A 20,215-nucleotide genomic window follows, 5' to 3' on the forward strand; every position below is an offset into this window, starting at 1 on the left:
GGGGGGGGGGGGTCAGGGGCAGAGCTTGAGCGGGGGTACTCAGTTGATATTTGTTAGACTTAGGGGGGTACTTGGCTTGTAGAAGTTGAAAAACTCTGATTTAAAGGCCTGACAAGAAAAGAAATACAGTTGTTCTTGTATTATCCTTAGATCAGAATGACAGAAAATGACATCAATGAAGAAGAATATCCAATGGAAATTCATGACTATCTTTTAGCATTTGAGAATTCTCTTGCATCTGTGGATGAGATATTGACAACTATGATGTCTGTTTCTAGAAGTGAGCTACTTCAGAAGGTAAAATGGAAGTTAAAACTTGATATTAGAAAATATGCAATGTGTTTCTATTTAGAGAATATAAAATTTTGTTTTTATTCCAATCTATATGGCTTTGTTTTCTCTTAGAGGGCATAACCTTTTTATATTGATGTACATAGTAATATTACATAAAGCTGAGTAGAAAAATGAGAGGCTGATGGTACCTTAAAGAATAACCACTTTATTGAAACATGAGCTGTCGAAGACAAGCATTCAGTAAATGTCCTTATATAGATACATGAACTCTAGCAATAGTACCACAAGATTACTGCTAGGAGCTGCCAGAGCCATTTTGGAAAAAGGCACTGGCGAAGGCAGAAGCTACTGGGGATTGCTCCTGCCTATACCATTAGGCAATAAGGCCCCGATTCTATAAAGGGTGCCTAAGTCATGCCTAAAGTTAGGCGTGCTTTAGGCACCCAATCTAAGTGGTTAATGAGCCAATTAATGGTCTTAACAAGCGATAATTGGTACTTAGGCGTCCAGAGGACGTAGATACCACTTTGTAGATGCAGCTACAATTTCATGGACGCCCACTCGCACTTAACTCAGTAGGCAGTGTGGTTTGGGCAATGACACAATTTGGGCGTTCTTTGATTTATTTACATAACACTGAGCGACCTAGGGCGCCCATATAATGCCTATATTGTAGGCGAATTAAAACCAGGTCTACTTTTGCGCTTAGTTTGGGCTGCAAATAAATCTGAGTTCTATAGACGGAACTTAGGCACTCTTTGGACTTTTTTAATGCGATCTGCTAAATAGCTCTCTGGGATTTATTTTTGCTTAATTAAGCTCAAAATACATTTAATAAGGCACCACATAACACATCAAAACAGATATATTGCATGCAAAAACTTCTATTTTTGTGGACAAACAGCAATGCTATTAGCTAATTAGAGGAAAAGATCCATTAACTGAAGCACAGCACATGAAAAACATAGCTTTAGTTTCTTGCTAAAAAGCTACCCTTTTTTTCTGACTAAACAGCGCTCCAATCAGCTCATTCTTGAGAGCAAAGAAAGCACATGACAAAAATATATAGATTGCATACATAACATCATTTGCAAAAGATTAAAAACAGAAAAAACCAGAGACAGACCTTAGCATGGCTTCTACTTCATTGCAAATGGAGGTTTGCAGCTGCACAATGGTGACCTCATTGTGAGATCATCAAGGTTCACCTGTAAGGTAGAATGCCACAATTAAAATATGTGCTGGGGGAGCTGGTTGGGATTCAAACCCAGGACCTCTGGATGATGAGCACAAGGCTTTTTACTTATTGAGCTATAGCAGCTTCCAGGCAGGTGTCTCTGACTGCCCTGTGATATGATAGCTTAGGGATCTGCAAACCTCCATTTGCAATGAAGTAGAAGCCATGCTAAGATCTGTATCTGTTTTTTTCTGTTTTTAACCTTTTGCAAATGAAATGTATGCAATCTATATATTTTTCTCATGTGATTTATTTGCCGAAATCACCTGTTTCAAGAATGACGTCATTGGAGCAATCTTTAGTGAGAAAAAAGGGTAGCTTTTTAGCAAGAAACATAAAGCTGTGTTTTTTTCATTTTTTTTTCATTTTTTCTGTGCTTCAGTTAATGGATCTTTTCTTCTAATTAGCAAATAGAGGGACAGGGGATTGGCCATTAGAAGAACCCTTTCAGCTGGGAGGGTCTGGTTGGGACAGCACAAAAGGGATGCTTAATTTGGGGATTAGCCCAAGAAGGATTTTCAATGGAGGAATGGGTTTCATTCTGGCCACTGCTATTGAAAAAGGATGCCAGTCCCTTTAACGTGTAGCCTGGGAGCATTGGGCCACAGCTTAGTGGTCGGATGCTCCTGGACAATAAGATTGTGTTTTTGGTGGCCATTGCCTCGGCTAGAAGAGTATTGGAGTTGCAGGCCTTGTCCTGCAGGAAACCTTTTCTCTGAATATCAGAAACTGGAGTATCCTTGTGCATGGTTCCTTCCTTTCTGACAAAGGTGGTTCCTTGTTTCATGTGAATCAGGTAGTGTGCCTCCCATCCTTCTCGCCCATGGGGGTAAAGAAGGAAGACAGACTTCTGAAGTGTCTGGACGTTCGTAGAGTCCTCCTTTTGGTACTTGGAGGTGATTAATGAGTTTCACCTGTCTGACCATCTGTTTGTCCTCATCTGGGTGGTGTACTGAGAAAGATTGGCCTCAGAGGCAGCTATTTCCAGATGGATCCGGTCTTTGATTTCCTCTGCCTATATCAGCTGTGGCACGCTCCCTCCAGCAGGGGTCAAGGCCCATTCAACCAGAAGCATGACGACTTGTGGGCAGAAGCTAAGGCAGTCCCACCTAGATTTGTAGAGCTGCAACATGGTCCTGATTCACACTTTTACCAAGTTCTACCAGGTGGACTGATTATGCTACCACTTTTACTAAGTTCTACCATAGCTGATTCTGCTTTTGGTGCCTCTGTGCTGGCAGCAGACTGACAGGTGTCGCCTTCTTCTTAAGGGACTGTTTTTGTACGTCCCACTGGTCAAGATTGACTGTCATGTTGCACAGGAATGAAAGATTAGGTTCTTACCTTTGCTAATCTTCTCTCCTGTAGGCATGACTGTCAGTCTTGCACCCACCCGGTCAGTTAGTAAGCCTGTTTTCTGCTTTTCTCAATTAACTTAGGTGCCATGACAGTAAGAGGGAAATTCCAGCACCTAGCAACATTAAATTTAAAGTGCCTACTTGTGTCTAAACAAAAGGCACCAGAATCGCACCCCTGGAGGCATCTACCAGCACCTAATGCCATTATAGGCATGGCTAATGCCGGAAGTGGTGTTAGGCGCCGTAAAGCGCCTACATAGGCACGATTCACAGCAAAGAAAGACACCGGAAATGTAGGCCTTGAAAACCCTGGCCTACATTTCTGGTGCCATTTATAGCCCCCTTTGTGATCATTTTATGTCCTTTTTTCCCTCTCAAAACCAAAAAGTTTAATTCTTTTCTCCAGTCATAGATTACTATATTAAGGGAAAACTGCCATCTAACCAGTCATGGTGGAAGTAGTAGTACAAAGCAAAGCAAAAGCTATTTTACCTCTGTTATGCTATGTCTATACTGAAAGTGCTGCAATTTAAACCACCCTATGTCCACTAAGTCTGTATGTTATGTCTATATTGTAAATGCTGAAATATAAACCCCCTATGTCTGCCAAGTCTGTATTTCCTACTAAAGTTTGTCCTGCTTATGCTGTGAATGTACTTTTGTAACCCGTTCTGGGCTCCTTTGGGAGGATGGGCTAAATAAATGAATGAATAAATAAATAAATAAAAGATTGTGACCAAAATAGCTGGTTCATGTAACAATACCATGTACTGTTAATAGCTCAGTTGGTGAATGTTATGATTTGTATATTAAAATTCAATTAATTAAAATTAGGAAAAAAAGGAATTCAGAATTTTTTTTTTTCCTTTTAAAGCTGGACCCCCTTGAACAAGCCAAGCTCGATTTGGTTTCAGCATACACACTGAATTCACTTTTTTGGGGTAAGCATGAGACATTTTTATTTGGAAGAAGGAAGGGGAAAAAAGATCAAAATGAATCTTATGAACCGTACTGTTGTTTTTATTTTCCAGTCTATCTGGCCACTCAAGGACTGAATCCCAAAGAACATCCTGTGAAACAAGAGTTGGTAAGTCACCATTCTTTCTGTACTCAGGCGTATATAGTATCATTGTATTTCAAGCATTAGTGTCTTCTCATATTAACTACTTTCTTTTGTAAATTTGTTATGGCAGTTTTCATTTGAATCTGAGCCATACTGAAAGCCAAGTCATAGGAAATAAGGATATAAAATGGCAGTTAAGAAACAGTTTTGAGCAGTCTGTCTTTTGTCTGCATTGACTGAATGAAATCTGTACAATTAATTATCCAAAACTTCTAGGTTTTTATTCTTCCTATAAATACTTGGAATTTGTGTACAATCTAGGATATTTTTTTTACCTGGTATTGTAGAAACTAAATGGTGGTTGATTTACTAGCAACAACAGGAAGGCTTTTTTTTCTGTCCCCCTCCTTTTTCCAGTTCTTCCATTAATTCATTTTCTCAGCAGTAAAGAATCCAGTTAGGTAACAAAACTAAAAGCTTTTTTGGCACCAACTGCCTGTGTACTCCCCAGTAATTCTGTATTAGTGACATATTTATAGCCCATAATAAATCTTTCTGGTTTGTCTTTATATTCCATTTAGCTATATAAGTATATAAGGTCTACATCTGTTTTTAAAAAAAATGCTGACTTCACAAATCAGATCATTTCAATTTAAAGAAAAGAAATATTAGAAATCTAATTTACAGCTATCATTTTAGAACTGTCCATATAAATGACTGCTGTAGAGATGCAAATAGTAGCATATTCTTTAGATGGGTAGTATTGCATATAGCCATACACTGAACCGAAAAAAATAACCCACACCAAAATGTTTGTCGTATCTTTCACAGAACTCGGCCAAGTCTAATGAAATTTAGGGTGTCGTGTCCTGAATGAAGTTGATGTAAAATGTTGTAAATATTTCCTACCACAACACTACCTTGTGAAAATGAATTGTTGCTATGGGATATGCGCAGAAGCAGATGATAATTTGTAAACAGTCTCTGTATCAAAATGGTTTTCACTGCAGAAGACCGAATTCTGATAAAGAACTTGGTACTGCTAAAAGGTTACAGCAGACAATGATTTTATTTACAGTTAAACCTCGGTTTACGAGTGCACCGGTTTGCAAGTGTTTTGCAAGACGAGCAAAACATTCGCAAAATCGGTGCCTTGGAAAACGAGCTTGACTTGATTTAAGAGCGCCCCCCTCCGTGATCCGGCATTCCCCCCCCCCGCTTGCGTCGCCCCTCCCGCCGCAATCCAGCATCCCCCTCCCCGCGATCGGAGAGAACGAGAACTAGAAGGCCTTGAGCATGCGCAGATGCTCAAGGCCCAGCACAAGGAAGAAAGCAGATCTTCAGGCACCGGCATGTCCTGTGCGTTGGTGCTGGTGCCGGTGCTAGATGGGGTAAGATAATGTGTTTGTTTGGGTGAGTGCGTGCGTGGGGGATGCCAGTCCGCGGCGGGGGAGGGGCGGGCGACGCGAGCGGGGGGGATGCCGGATCGCGGGGGGGGGGGGGTTGTGTGTAGAGCAGTGCCAGTGGCCTCGGGGGGGGGGAGAGTAAGGTACAGCAGCGCCGCTAGCCTCGGGGGGGGGGGGGAATGTATTAAGTGAGTTTCCCTTAGTTCCTATGGGGAAACTCGCTGTAATATACGAATACTTTGGTTTACGAGCATGCTTCTGGAACGAATTATACTCATAAACCAAGGTTCCACTGTATTTATTTTAAAAATTTCTATACCATTTACAACTAAACAGTTTACATAGTTGAAAGAGTTCCCACAGAAGGGTCTTGATATGCTGCTACACAAGATCTGTGCAATGGGCAATGTGGATTAAAAGTCAGGCATCGGAAGACTGCGCTCGATTCACATACGAACACATTAATATTGTACGTGATCTTGTACTGAAGCAGGAGGGCATGCTACAAACACACCGAACAACTTGCCAAATAGCAAGAGAAGCAGGAATAAGCCAGACAACTGTGGTTAGGATGATTCATGACGATCTGAAATTAAAGTGTCTTAAAAAGTATCTTGCCCAAGAGTTAACTTTACACAATAAAGACACACGCCTGAAATGGTTCAAGCAGCTTTTGACCAAGTACATGGAGCACAGCGTTAGCTTCATCTGGTTTACAGATGAAAAGATATTTAGAGTAGCTACACCGATTAACACAGAATGATCACCTATTGGTGCCTTCAACAACACTGAAGCGTGAGGTTAATGCCAAACGTCTACTACGGACCACCTGACCTGCCAATCAGTCATGATCTCAGTCTCAATCTGAAAACTTGGATTCACAGATCTGTTCTTCATCGATCCTATCCTTCATCGATCCTGGGGTCAAGATCAATGGCACATATTAACAGGACATCCTCTTGACACAGAAGTTGTTGCCAGTGATCCGTCGCATGTCAAGAGTCTACTTTATCTTCCAACAGGAAAATGCCCCAGTACATCTGGCAAAGGACACCATAGAACTGCTACATCGGGAGACCTCAGACTTCATTGGTCCAGACCTTTTGCCTGCAAGTTAACCAGACCTAAACCCAAGCATTACCAGATAGTGATATCTGACGTTGAAGACCTTAAATAGCCTCATCTTTGTTTGGGCTGAGCTGAAGCAGAGCATCGTTGACAAGTCCATAGATCAGTGGGCTTGCCTTTGTGCAAAGGGAACAAACTTTGAACATCTGCTTAATTGAAACGTTATTTTTTTGACTTTACATTTTTCTGCAAGATACTCCATAAAACATTTTGATGTGTTTTTATTCAGTTCACAATTCATTTTCACAAGGTAGTGTTGTGTTGTGGTGCGGTGCGGTGGGAAATATTTACAACATTTTACATCATCTTCATTGAGGACATGTCACACTGAATTTCATAAAAATCGGCCAAGTTCTGTGGAAGATATGACAAAAAACATTTTGATGTGATTTGTTGTTTTTCAGTTTACCGTATAGAACAGGTGAAATACATGGGGTGTGCATTGTATGGTAAATGTTAGCAGATTTCTCATGTTATGGAAAAAGAAATATTCCCATGAAGCGATGTTTTTAGGGTAGATACTGTAGGGACAAAAACTCTTAAAGTCTCAAGGACAGATAATAAATGTATCCCTGAAGAGTCCTCAGGCAAATAACATGTTAACACTGAAAAGCAGAAAGCTTTAACCATGAGGAGTGGTGCAGCCAGGAACATGCCAGTATTTCTTTGCCGATAGCTGATGACCACAAGTGGAATGATGCTGTAGGATCTACTTTTGGGCCAAACTCCTCAAGCCTTGGTCTATGTTTGTCTTTGTGGTTGAAGTCTCACTGGGGGACTGGAGTTGGTGCAGAGAATGGCCACCTGGATGGTCTCGGGACTCAAGGATCTTCCATACGAAGAACGGCTTGACAAATTACAACTATACTCGCTCGAGGAGCGCAGAGAGAGGGGAGACATGATCGAGACGTTCAAGTATCTTACGTGCCGCATCGAAGCGGAGGAAGATATCTTCTTTTTCAAGGGTCCCACGACAACAAGAGGGCATCCGTGGAAAATCAGGGGCGGGAAACTGCGAGGTGACACCAGGAAATTCTTTTTCACTGAAAGAGTGGTTGATCGCTGGAATAGTCTTCCACTACAGGTGATTGAGGCCAGCAGCGTGCTTGATTTTAAGGCCAAATGGGATAGACACGTGGGATCTATTCACAGAGAAAGGTAGGGGAGGGTCATTAGGATGGGCAGACTAGATGGGCCGTGGCCCTTATCTGCCGTCTATTTCTATGTTTCCCTCCCAGGGTCTGAGCCATGTATGGACCATTGCTTGAGTTTAAGGAGGGTTTAGTTCCAGTGGGGCTTATGAGGCCAAGCAGCAAGGGTAAATCACCCCCCCCAAACATCAGAGGGCTCCGAAGAAAAAAGAAAAATGCTTTGGACTCCGAAAGTTAGTAAAAAGATGTATTAAAATTAGTCCAATAAAAAGATTACCTTATTTCCATTTTCTGTTTATAAACGTTTATCAATACAACTACAATACTATTTTATTCTAAAGCAACAAAAAAATATTTTTTCTACCTTTTGTCCTTTCTGCTTTAATCGTCTCTTCACTCTTCTTTCTATCCAGCGGCTGTCCTCTCTCTCCCTTCCAAGCAGCATCTGTCCCTTTCATCCAGCCTCTGCCCTCTTTCTCTGTCCCTTCCATCCATTGTCCGCCCTTTTTCTCGCTTCCACCCACTGGCTACCTTGTCCTCCTTCCATTTAGCATCTTCCCTCTTTCTTTGTCCCTTCCATAAACTGTCTATCCTGTGCCCCTTCTCTCTTTTGTACATTATTCATTTCAGCTTCACTCCCTCTCCATTTTTCTCTCTCTGTCTCCACCTTTTCCCCTATGCCCTAGCACAGTGATGGCTAACCTTTTTGAGCCCGAGTGCCCAAACTGCCGCACAAAACCAAAGAATTTCCTCAAAGTGCCAGCACGTCAATTAAACCTTAATAACAAGATTTTAGTATCTAAAAACTCTTTATAAAGTTGCCTGAACTATGTAACATCATTTTTAAAGGTTGGAATCTTTGTATTGTCAGAGAATCAATTTCATTCACAATCCTTTGGTTTTCATTTCAATTTATTGGCAATTTATAATGTTTTAATGATTTCATTCATGGGCCGAATACACACATACTTTTCTCTGTCGCTGCACTCTTTGACCAAAAGATTTGTAAGCCTGCAACCACGTCAAGGTAGACTCTTTCAGCAGCTCCCCTCCCTCCCCCTTACCTTTGTGGCCAAGTCAAAATGATCTACCAACAATAAAATTTTAAAAACACAAAGCACGCTGTACGCAGAGAAAATGTTAATTATCATTTATATTCCGTGGGTTTTCAAAGAGGTCAAGGCAGATGACTTTATGCAATGTCACCTCAGTAACAACTATACAAAAATAGACAAATATTCCCCCTCCCTTTTTACTAAACCGCGATAGCGGTTTTTAGCACAGGGACCTGCGCTGAATGCCCCACGCTGCTCTTGAAGCTCATAGGCTCCCTGCGCTAAAAAACGCTATTGCGGTTTAGTAAAAGGGAGCCATAGTGCAAAATATAGACAGCATATATAAATTCTCAAAACGGACACATTTTGATCACTAAATTGAAAATAAAATCATTTTCCTACCTTTGGTAATTTAATCAGTCTCTGGTTGCACTTTATTCTTCTGACTGTGCATCCAATATTTCTTCCCTTTTTTCAGCCTCCTGTATGCTTCCTCTCCTCCAGACCTCATTCCCTCCCCAAACTTTTTCTTTGTTTCACCCTGCCCCCTTCTTTCTTTTTCTCTCTCTCCATACCCCCTTTCATTCTGTATGTCTGTCTTTCTCTCTCTCTCCGTGCCCCATTTTTCTTTGTTTCACCCAGCCCTCTTTCTTTTTTTTTTTTTTTGGCTCCCTGTTCCCCCCTTTCTTTCTTTCTCCTTGCCCTCCCCTATGCCACCACCATTGGGAAAATGCTGCCACTACCACTGGAGAATAGGCTGCCACTGCCGCTATCGGGAACAGGCCGGCACCGAGTTCGCCCTGCTTCTCTTCCCCACGGGGCCGACCAACTCTCGCCACTCGACGTCAATTCTAACATCGGAGAGGACGTTCTGGGCCAGCCAGGCAGCGATTGGCTGGCCCAGAACGTCCTCTCCGACATCAGAATTGACACGGGTGGCGAGAGTTGGTCGGCCCCACAGGGAAAAGCAGGGAGAACTTGGCACCGACCTGTTCCCAATGGCGGCGGTGGCACTCAAGTGGCTAAAGAGACGCAGTTTGCCAGCCTAGGGAGAACACTGGAGGGTGGCCAGCTGTGCACCCCCTTGGGGCGTAAAACCGGGGCAGACCGCCCCCACCCCCACCTTGGTATGCCACTGTCTGTACCTCACTCCCTCCCTATGACCAAAAATTCTCCTTTCTTCTATTCCCCATGTACACAACCATCTCTTTCCCTCCCTTCCTCTCTCCCAAGTCCTTGCCTTCTGTGTCCAAAAACCCATTCCCTCCCCCACCTCAGCATCTCTTTCCCTCCCTTCCTCTCTCCCAAGTTCATGCCTTCTGTGTCCAAAAATGCATTCCCTCCCCCATCTCAGCATCTCTTTCCCTCCCTTCCTCTCTCCCAAGTCCATGCTTTCTGTGTCCAAAAACCCATTCCCTCCCCCACCTCAGCATCTCTTTCCCTCCCTTCCTCTCTCCCAAGTCCATGCCTTCTGTGTCCAAAACACATTCCCTCCCCCACCTCAGCATCTATTTCCCTCCCTTCCTCTCTTCCAAGTTCATGCCTTCTGTGTGCAAAAACCCATTCCCTCCCCCACCTCAGCATCTCTTTCCCTCCCTTCCTCTCTCCCAAGTCCATGCCTTCTGTGTGCAAAAACCCATTCCCTCCCCCACCTCTGCATCTCTTTCCCTCCCTTCCTTTCTCCCAAGTTCATGCCTTGTGTCCAAAACGCACTCCCTCCCCCTTTTGTGTTCCCCGTTTGTCTCCCAGCCCATCTTAGCAACTTTCTCAGCAAAATGTAGCTCGAGCCGCGTAGGCTTGTCTTCTATTTCCTGCCTGTCCCGCCGCGCACACATAGCCGATCGGAAATCTTCCCCGACGTCAGCGCTGACGTCGGAGGGCGGGCTTTGCTTAAGCCCTCCCTCCGACGTCAGCGCTGACGTCGGGGAAGATTTCCGATCGGCTGTGTGAGCGGTAGGGCAGTCGGAGTAGAAGACGAGCCTCGCGGTTCGAGTTATATTTAACCCCGCGGTTCCCCCATTGTCCCCGTTCAGCTCTCTCTCCTGTGCACCCCCTGGTAGTACTGCCCTGATGGCGGCCCTGCGCGTGCCAGCTGCAAGGCCTTCGCGTGCCACAGTTGGCACGCGTGCCATAGGTTCGCCATCGCTACCCTAGCATCTCTCCCTTCTTTTTTCCTTCATTCCCACCGCACCCCATAGTCTGGCATGTCTTTTTCCTTCTCTTCTCTCCCCTCATGCCCTGGCATCTCTTTCCTCTCCTTCCCTTCCATCGCTCCCTCCACCTCCATGGTCTGGCATCTCCTGTCCTTCCTTACCCCTTGGTTAGGCATCTGTCTCCTTCCCTTCCCTCCCCTGATGCTCTGGCATCTCTTTATTCCTTCCCTTCTATCTCTCCCTCCCCTTCCATGCTCTGGCATCTCCTCTCTTTCCTTTCCCCTTGGTCTGGCATCTCCTTTCCCTCCCTCCCTTTCCCCAATCAGGTGCAACAATTCTCTCCCCCTCCACTCCCCTCCTTCCCTTCCTTTGTCACCTCTCCCCCTTTGTATCTTTCTTCTCTATATCAGAATCCTCCATAATTGTAAACAAAATGACCATGCATTGCCGCAGTCATGCCTAGTAGTTAGAGCAGTTGCCTCAGCATCCTGAGGTTGTGAGTTCGATTCCCACTGCAGCTCCTTTTGACTCGGGGAAAGTCACTTAACACTTCATTACCCCAGGTACAAATAAATATTTTTCTAAAATATGTAAACTGCTTTGATTGTAACCACACAAAAAAGTGATATATTCAAAAGAGGTCTATAGGTTCTGGTCTTCTCTGTAATGATTGGCATATCTGGCTTAAAACTATTAACAAACACATTTAGAAGTACTCACCACTGAGGAGGACTAATGATTTCCACTTGTAGCAGCAGAAGCATTACAATTCAGGAAGCTTTTCTCCCAACTATTATCCTAGAAACATAGAACATAGAAAGATGACGGCAGAAAAGGGCTACAGCCCATTAAGTCTGCCCACTCTACTGACCCACCCCATTAAGTCTGAGTGCTGATGATTTAGTTCCTTAGCTCGACCTTCGTAGGGATCCCACGTGGATGTCCCATCTATTCTTAAAGTCGAGCACGCTGGTGGCCTTGATCACCTGCACTGGAAGTTTGTTCCAATGATCCACCACCCTTTCTGTGAAGAAGTACTTCCTGGTGTCACCACTAAATTTCCCTCCTCTGAGTTTAAGCGGGTGCTCCCTTGGGAACGAATATGTCGTTTTCCACCTCGACACGACCTGTGACGTATTTAAATGTCTCAATCATGTCACCCCTTTCCCTGCGCTCCTCTAGAGTATAGAAGAGCTTGGCTAACGGTTTCGCCAGAACATCGCATAGCTCTCTGAGCACTCTTGGATGCAAATTGTCCGGTCCCATGGCTTTGTTCACCTTGAGTCTTGACAGTTCTCTGTAAACATCAGCTGGTGTGAACTCAAAATTCTGAAATGGGTCTTCCATGCTTTGCTTTGCTTCCAGCCGTGAATCTATGAATCAACCTATCTATTCTCTAATTCCTCTGGAAATGACCAGATATATCCTTTATGTAATCCACCTTTAACCGCAAGGTAACGGCGGAATAGAAATCACTAATGTAATGTAATCATGTCAAAAGTTTCTATGGTTGAATATTTAGGGGATAAGCTGCTATAAACAGGATTGAGTCGGTTCAGAGGGCAGTTACTAAAATAGTCAGTGGTCTCATTAAGCATATAGAGACAGACTCATAGACCTCAATATATATATATATATATATGTATACTTTGGAAGAGACGGGTCTCCCTCAACTGAAAAGACAGCTCTGGAATGAGAGGGCATAAGATGAATTTGAAAGGGGACAGACTGAAGAACTCTAAGGAAATACTTCTTTACAGCAGAAAAGTGGTAGATGCATGGAATGAACTCCTGGTGGAGATGAGGACAGTATCTAAATTCAAGAAAGTTTGGGACACTCATGTAGAATCTCTTAAGGGGAGGAAGATAGTGGATGATGTAGATGGGCAGGCTGGCTGGCTGAGTCATTTGACCTTTATCTGTCATCATTTTCTCCTTTTCTATGTTCTATTAAACAATGAAATTCAGTTGGGAGATTTGAGGCATCTACTAGTTTCTACAAGCTAAGCAACCGAGTTGTTTCATTAGTTAAGCCATCATATTTATACATGATACAGTGATGTATCAGACATGTACACTAACCAAAGACAACATTTGCAATTTCTTGTAAGAAAAAACCATGTTTAGCAGTAGGGTGAAAGTGCTGCCAGGGCTGGGTTTAAGATTTTAGTACCCATAGGCAAGACCAGGAGGAGAGAAGGCTGTTGGAGAACTTAAAGATTAGAGTCAGAAGAGCAGGGGAAGACCATAGTGACATGGTGGTGCTTTTTTGAAGCAGCACTTTCACATGGTCCTAAAGTAAGCATGAGCAGACTCCTGTTTAGCCTGGGAAATTGGCACCTTCAAAATTTGGCACCCTAGTCAGTTGCCTATGTTGACTCTCCCTAACTATGGCCTGCTATGATGCTAAAGCAGTAGTAGAATTTGTGTTGAAAAGACTTGGGATTCAGTGGTATAGTTTTCAGTTTTAAAAACTAAGACTTAGGCTCCTTTTATGAGGGCTAGTGTTTTTAACGCATGCACTGGATTAGTGCGCGCTATAGCGCACGCTAGCTGAAAAACTGCCGCCTGCTCAAGAGGAGGCGGTAGTGGCTAGCGCGTGCGGCATTTTAGCACGCGCTATTCCACGCGTTAAGGCCCTAACGTACCTTCGTAGAAGGAGCCCTTAATCTAACAATCATATAAGTGAGTAAGTACGAGTAAGATATGGTTTTAAAAACAATGCTTGTCTCTGTAGGGAGGCAGTTATTTGATACAAAGGTTTTTGAAGTATATAGTTCTGTTCTACTTCATGAAAGAATTAGATGAGAACCACATGAACTGAATTTACCAAAGGCAAAGTGATGTGGTAGAAGTATTCCTATTTATATTCTGTTTGATTAGATTGTAAGCTCTGTCGAGCAGAGATTGTCTTTTATATGGTTAATGTAATATACAGCGCTAGGTGTGTCTGGCAGTGGTATAAAAATAAGTAGTAATGGTAGTAGACAAAAAGAGCATAAGCTTCCATATTCTTCATAAGCAAATTAATCAGGGTTATCAACCACAGCCATCAAAGGCCACAAAATAGTCTGGTTTTCAGGATATGTCCTGGGTTATACATCAGAGATTTTCATGCACTACTTCAGTTTTACTTTCTGATTTCTGACATTTATCTGTTTTATCCTCTAAAAACTGTCGATCAGAGCTGATCTCCTTGAAGACATTTCTATTTCACTACTTTTTCTTTTGTTGGTTTTTTTTTTTTCTTCTTAACTGTGATATTTTGATGGGTGTCATTTTTTAATATTGGGAAGCAGCTCTGTGAAATGGGCTCATTTCTAAAGTTTTTACAGCAAAACTGATGAATACCAAGGACTCTGCTAATTACACCTGCCTTTATCTGAAATCCTTGGGACTAGGCATATTTTGGTTTTCAGAATAGTAATGTTAAAGTCAGAAAAAGACTATAATACCAAGATCTAAAGGCTCCTTTTACAAAGGTGCGTTAGGGCCTTAATGCGCGGAATAGCGTGCGCTAGCCGCTACTGCCTCCTCTTGAGCAGGCGGTAGTTTTTCGGCTAGCATGCGCTAATCCAGTGCGTGCGCTAAAAACGCTAGCGCACCTTTGTAAAAGGAGCCCTAAATGTTAATTTTTTGCCTTATACAATTTTTTTCTGATTTTCATTCATTTCTGATCATCACTCTCATTGTGAAACTTATCTTTCTGAGTGGTATCTGCATCTCTCTGTGTCATTTTCTAGCCCTCCGACTTTTTCTACTTCTCACAGCCACCCTGAGTGGAGTCTGCAGCTGTTCTTTGCCACTTTCCATCCCTTCACAGGTCTCTTTGCCACTTTCCAGCCCTCCAAACCGAATTGCGCAGAAGTCAGGAGAAATACACTTTCGTTGGTTTCAGCGTGTGTCACGTCGGGGAACTTGACTACTTTGGTTCATGCAGCAAATTTTGGTTTTTGCAGCTTTTCAGTTTTCAGAATTTCAGATAAAGGATATACCACATTATCTGAATGCATTTGATACCTGTATAGCTTACCTTATCTCAAGCATGAAAAATACCAAGATAAACTGTTTCATTTGTAATTGGGGTTGATCTTGAAACCAAAGGTTCTTGTTTCTTAACATATGCTATGTTACTAGACTGAATGATGTGCAAATGGGATATGTGCCTATATGCTAATAAATTTATAATGTCTATCTGTTCAATTCAGGAGAGAGTCAGAACATACATGAACCGAGTCAAAGAAATAACAGACAAGAAAAAAGCAGCCAAATTGGATAAAGGAGCTGCATCTAGGTTTTTAAGGAATGCTCTCTGGGAGCCAAAGCATGAAGATAATTCTACACCAAGAAAGAAAAATAGGAAAAAAGAAAAATAAGAATCATTTTGCATACATACAGACGCAAATACTTAAAAAAAAAAAAACCCAACAAACAACCACAACCTGTATTATAAAATAAACAAGAAAATGAATATGTGGCAGGAGACATCAGTAATGACTTTAGATCTACATATATTGTGTACATTTTATGCCAAATTCTAATAGAAAGCAATGAAAACTAGGAATGTATTGAAGATTGTATGATATCACACTAGAATTGGAGTAAGTTTCAGATTTTGAGTATTGGATTACTTTGTAAGTTCTTGGATATTGGTTGTTTTAATCACAGCATTCCTTTGTAATTGTTCCAGAAATCATAAATTCTGAGTTTTTTGTCCGTTGATTCATGGCATGTGAGAATGGTTTAGGAGAAATGGTTGGCGTCCAGGTAGATTGCCAGCTGTATTGGAAATCTTTGATGCTTCAGAGAAAGCATTGTTAGCTTGGGGAAGGTTAATAAAGTGGGATGTTTAGGTCCAAAAAAAACAAGTTTAATTTTTTCAAACAAATTTTTTCCCACTTTTCAAACATTTATTTCATATTTTTTTCCACTTATTTATGCTTTGCATATGCACGCTATAACTTTTAAATGCAAAATTGATTGTATGAGCAGCTATTTTTTAGTATATGTACATATAGGCAGTTTGCACTCATTTAAAATTTTAATGCTCCCAAACAAACCAACCCCTCCTTTTACAAAGCCGCGTTAGGCTTTTTTTATCACCAGCCATAACGGTATTAACTAATGCCTCTGCAGCTGGTGATAAAAAGCCTAATGCGGCTTTGTAAAAAGAGCCTCAAATGTGAACTCACAGTGCACACCCTTATAAAAATATTAATATAAAATTAGAGATGTCACATACGTTCAGTGATAAACACCTCCTGAGATGACTAGTACATAGTTTTTATTATGATCCTATTACTATGCTGTTATTGTTGAGCATACCCTAACTATTTTTAAATTTAAAAAAATGTCTTCCATTTTATTGGTGGGGGAGGGACTCAGTGATACACACTCCAAGTTGTAATTGTTTTTGGTTCATCTTTATGTGTGTGTTCTAAGGTGGAGGGGAGAAGATTGATAAAGTAGATAACAGGCTAAAGATAGAGATGATGCACTCACCTTTAACATAATGAAGCTGAGTTCGGATGCTTCATAAAACAGTTGAAAAATCAGTCAGCAGTATCATTGCTTTCCATTATGAAAATGATAATCCAGATTGATGTCCTTTTTGACAGATACCATAGTCTGTTGTAACAGCGGTAATAATTGAAAGAGAAATTAAACTTGGACTGTTGCCTCTGTAATGAACATCAGTGAACCTTGTATAATTTGTGTTTGTTTTTTTCTTGTACTCTTTGGGCCTAGCTTTATAACAAGATTCCTATGTGCAACATTCCTAAAGATTTATAAGCCTTTATTGTAGGAGTGCCCAATACGTCGATCGCGATCGACTGGTAGATCGGGAAGGCAATGCGAGTCGATCGCGTAGCCCATCCCAGGCTCCGTGATAGACTCTTGTTGCCGTCCCGATCTACCAGGCCGATCAGCCTTCCTGTCCCCGACATCTCCCACCGCCGCCCCAAGCTCTCCCTGCAGAAGCGTCAGACCAACCAGCATTCCTCTCCCTGACGTCAATTCTGAAGTTCTGGGCCAGCCAATTGCTGCCTAGCTGACTCGGAACTTCCTCTCCGACATCAGAATTGATGTCGGAGAGTGGAATGCTGGTCAGCGCTATGCTTCTGCAGGGAGAGCTTGGGGCGGCGGCGGCTTGGGGGAGGGCAGAAAGAAAGGGGGCAGGCAGGGAGACAGAAAGAAGGGAAACAAAGACGGGCATGGAGAGAAAAAGAAGGGGGCAGGGAGAAAGAAAGAAAAAGTTGGGGGAGAGAATGAGGTCTGGAGGAGAGGAAACATACAGGAGGCTGAAAGAAGGGAAGAAATATTGGATGCACAGTCAGAAGAATAAAATGCAATCGGAGACTGATGAAATTACCAGACAACAAAGGTAGGAAAAATGATTTTATTTTCAATTTAGTGATCAAAATGTGTCCAGTTTAAGAATTTATATCTGCTGTCTATATTTTGCACTATGGCTTCCTTTTACTAAACCGCAATAGCGGTTTTTAGCGCAGGGAGCCTGTGAGTGTTGAGAGCAGCATGGGGCATTCAGCACAGCTCCCTGTGCTGAAAACTGTTATCGCAGTTTAGTAAAAAGGGAGGGGATATATTTGTCTATTTTTGTATGGTTATTATTGAGGTAACATTGCATAGAGTCATCTGCCTTGACCTCTTTGGAAAAAACCCCAGAATATGAATGATAATTAACATTTTCTCTGCCTTTCAGTGTGCTTTGTGGGTTTTTTAAATTTTATTGTTGGTAGATCATTTTGACTTTGTCATTTTAAAAGTAGCTTGCAAGCCCAAAAAGTGTGGGCACCCCTGCTTTATTGTATAGGCATCCAGAACCAGCACCACTACTATGTAAACACCAATGTATGCATTTAAATTTGCTACAAATCAAGTGTAAATATGGGCATGCACTCTGCCTGTTTACTTGTGTATGTTATCACAGTGCTATCCCTGTTCAGTATATCACAGTTCTTACCTTATTCTATCCAAAACAAATCTCTAGGAATGACCTACCTATAAGTGCATTTCGTATTATCAGTGCAGTGGCATGGGGGGGGGGAGGAGCATACTTGTGTATATGTATACTGCAGGACAATTTTAGATAAAGCAAAAATTGCCTTTAGATGTGGGAAGAAAACTTATATGAAATTACTCTGTATGGAATATTTTAAAAAAACATTTGCTAAATAGTGCAGGACGTCCATATATAGCGTATATAAGCATACACCTGGATAGATAGTACAAAATAAAGATTTGGCAGCTTTAATGTGTTATTAACAGGTTTTTTTTCCAAATGTATTTTCTAGTTAAAAATTTCAGAGCATTGTTTCAAAACCAGTACAAGTTTGGTCAGTTATATGAACATTAAATGACTGAGATGTTCTAATAAAAGTGTTCAACCTTTAGTCCTGTGCTATACGTGCATTATTTCAGATATTTTATTTTCCTTTTGTTGACCAGTTCTCATTTCCTTGTATGATAACTGTTTTGTGTTTTACCTTATAAAAAGACCATGCATTGTACTCCCTCTGAATAAAATAGGCTGTCTTCCACTATATTGTCAGCTGTACTATATAGGATGTTGGTAATAAATTCACAGCTATTGCTGCGGATCTTATGGAAAAAATATTTATCTCAATTAAATTCAGATGATAAGAGTTGCCATACTTGGACAGACTGAAGGTTCTTCAAGTCTAGTATCCTGTTTATAATAGTGACCAACCCAAGTCACAAGTAGAAAAGATTTAGGTCTTAGGTTTAGGGATAGCCCAGATATTTCTTAGATAATAAGGAAAAGCTTCAAGAGCCTCACAGGTCCCCAGGCCCTGCGAATAGGAGGAGGTTTGGGGATTTCAGACTTTGTTCCTTTCATCTAGCTGCCTCCTATGCCTGGAATAAATTACCCGAGTTTTTTTTTCATCAAGCCCCTTCCCTTGTTTAAAAGGCAGACTGAAAACCCACCTTTTTGATATAGCTTTCAATCCTTAACTCTACTCCTCTGCCCTCCATCTCAGCCCGCTGATTAACCATTCCCCTTACTGTATCCATGACATCCTGTTTGTCTGTGTTTCATGTTTAGATTGTAAGCTCTTTTGAGCAGGGACTGTTTTCTTATTCTTTGTGACTATGCAGCGCTGCATGTGTTTGTTAGAGCTATAGAAATAGTAGTAGTATATTACAGAGTGCAGAAAAGTCATGGGATAGGAGCTAATGTCCTATTATGGATTAAGAACTGGTTGCAAGACAGAAAACAGAGAATATGTTTAAATGGTAAATATTCTCAATGGAGAAGGGTAAATAGTGGGGTTCTAACACCAACAAAACCCTTAAAATAAGTACAAAATCTGAATCTGAGAAGGCTTGCACTGACACAATGATAAGTTTTAAAGAAAGGAGGAAAAAGCTTCAGACTCCGATCTGCTGCAATCACTTTAATGCAGATAGATACAATATTTGGAGAAACCTCATTGGCATAAAAAATCTCTTCCTCCCAAAAGTTACTGAATGGTCAAAACTTTGCAGTCTCAAACTCCTTCAGACTTTGTGTTATTTCACTTTTTTTACTTTTTGTTTTTTTGCTATTTAACTTTTTTTTTTACTGTAATCTAATAAAATTCAGTGCCCCTAAATGCAATCACACAAACATCCACTTATCTTAATCAGATGTGTCTTCATTAATCCACTATCATAGGTAGTCATGCAATTTAGCTGAGCCAACAATGGTCAGTCAGCGTTTCGCTGTAGCTGCGTCAGGGCAGATCAGTCTCTTATTTTCGGCATTTATCTTCCAATGTAAGCAGGTCCTGCACCATATAATTCTGTAAACTGCATTCACTTACTATATTACATAGTTTGGCGTCATCGGCGAATAGTGTTATTTTACCTTGAAGCCCTTGAGTCAGATCCCCTATGAATATGTTGAAAAGGAGTGGACCCAGGACCGAGCCCTGCAGCACTCCACTGGTCACCTCCGATGTTTTAGAGAGGGTACCATTAACCACCACCCTCTGAAGTCTGCCACTCAGCCAATCATTGACCCATGCAGTTAGTGTCTCTCCTAACCCCATCGAGATAATTAAATTTGCTGCTGACACAAAGTTGTTCAAAGTTGTTAAATCGCAAGAGTACTGTGAAAAATTGCAAGATGACCTTGTGAGACAGCATCAAAATGGCAGATGACGTTTAATGTGAAAAAGTGCAAAGTGATGCATGTTGGAAAGAGGAACAAAAGTTATAGCTAAGTGATGCAGGGCTCCATGTTAGGAGTCCCTGCCCAGGAAAAGGATCTAGGTGTCATTGTTGAGGCAGCGGCTAAGAAAGCAAACATTGTTAGAAAACAAAGATGAAAATGTTAATTTTC

At 41.7% G+C, this 20,215-nt stretch overlaps 1 protein-coding gene across 2 annotated transcripts in view; it reads left to right on the forward strand.

Moving 5' to 3' along the window:
- Window positions 1–15,327, forward strand: part of C1D (C1D nuclear receptor corepressor) — a 37,425-nt gene extending 22,098 nt beyond the window's left edge. For both annotated transcript variants that reach the window (XM_033939998.1, XM_033939997.1), the window contains exons 2-5: window positions 151–297; window positions 3,764–3,830; window positions 3,921–3,976; window positions 15,054–15,327. In XM_033939998.1, coding sequence (XP_033795889.1) covers window positions 157–297; window positions 3,764–3,830; window positions 3,921–3,976; window positions 15,054–15,221 — 432 coding nt within the window. In that variant the 5' untranslated portion in view covers window positions 151–156 and the 3' untranslated portion in view covers window positions 15,222–15,327. The remainder of the gene's footprint in view (window positions 1–150; window positions 298–3,763; window positions 3,831–3,920; window positions 3,977–15,053) is intronic.
- Window positions 15,328–20,215: the final 4,888 nt, after the last annotated feature.

This window comes from Geotrypetes seraphini, chromosome 3 (assembly GCF_902459505.1).
Source record: "Geotrypetes seraphini chromosome 3, aGeoSer1.1, whole genome shotgun sequence".
NCBI lineage: Eukaryota > Metazoa > Chordata > Amphibia > Gymnophiona > Dermophiidae > Geotrypetes > Geotrypetes seraphini.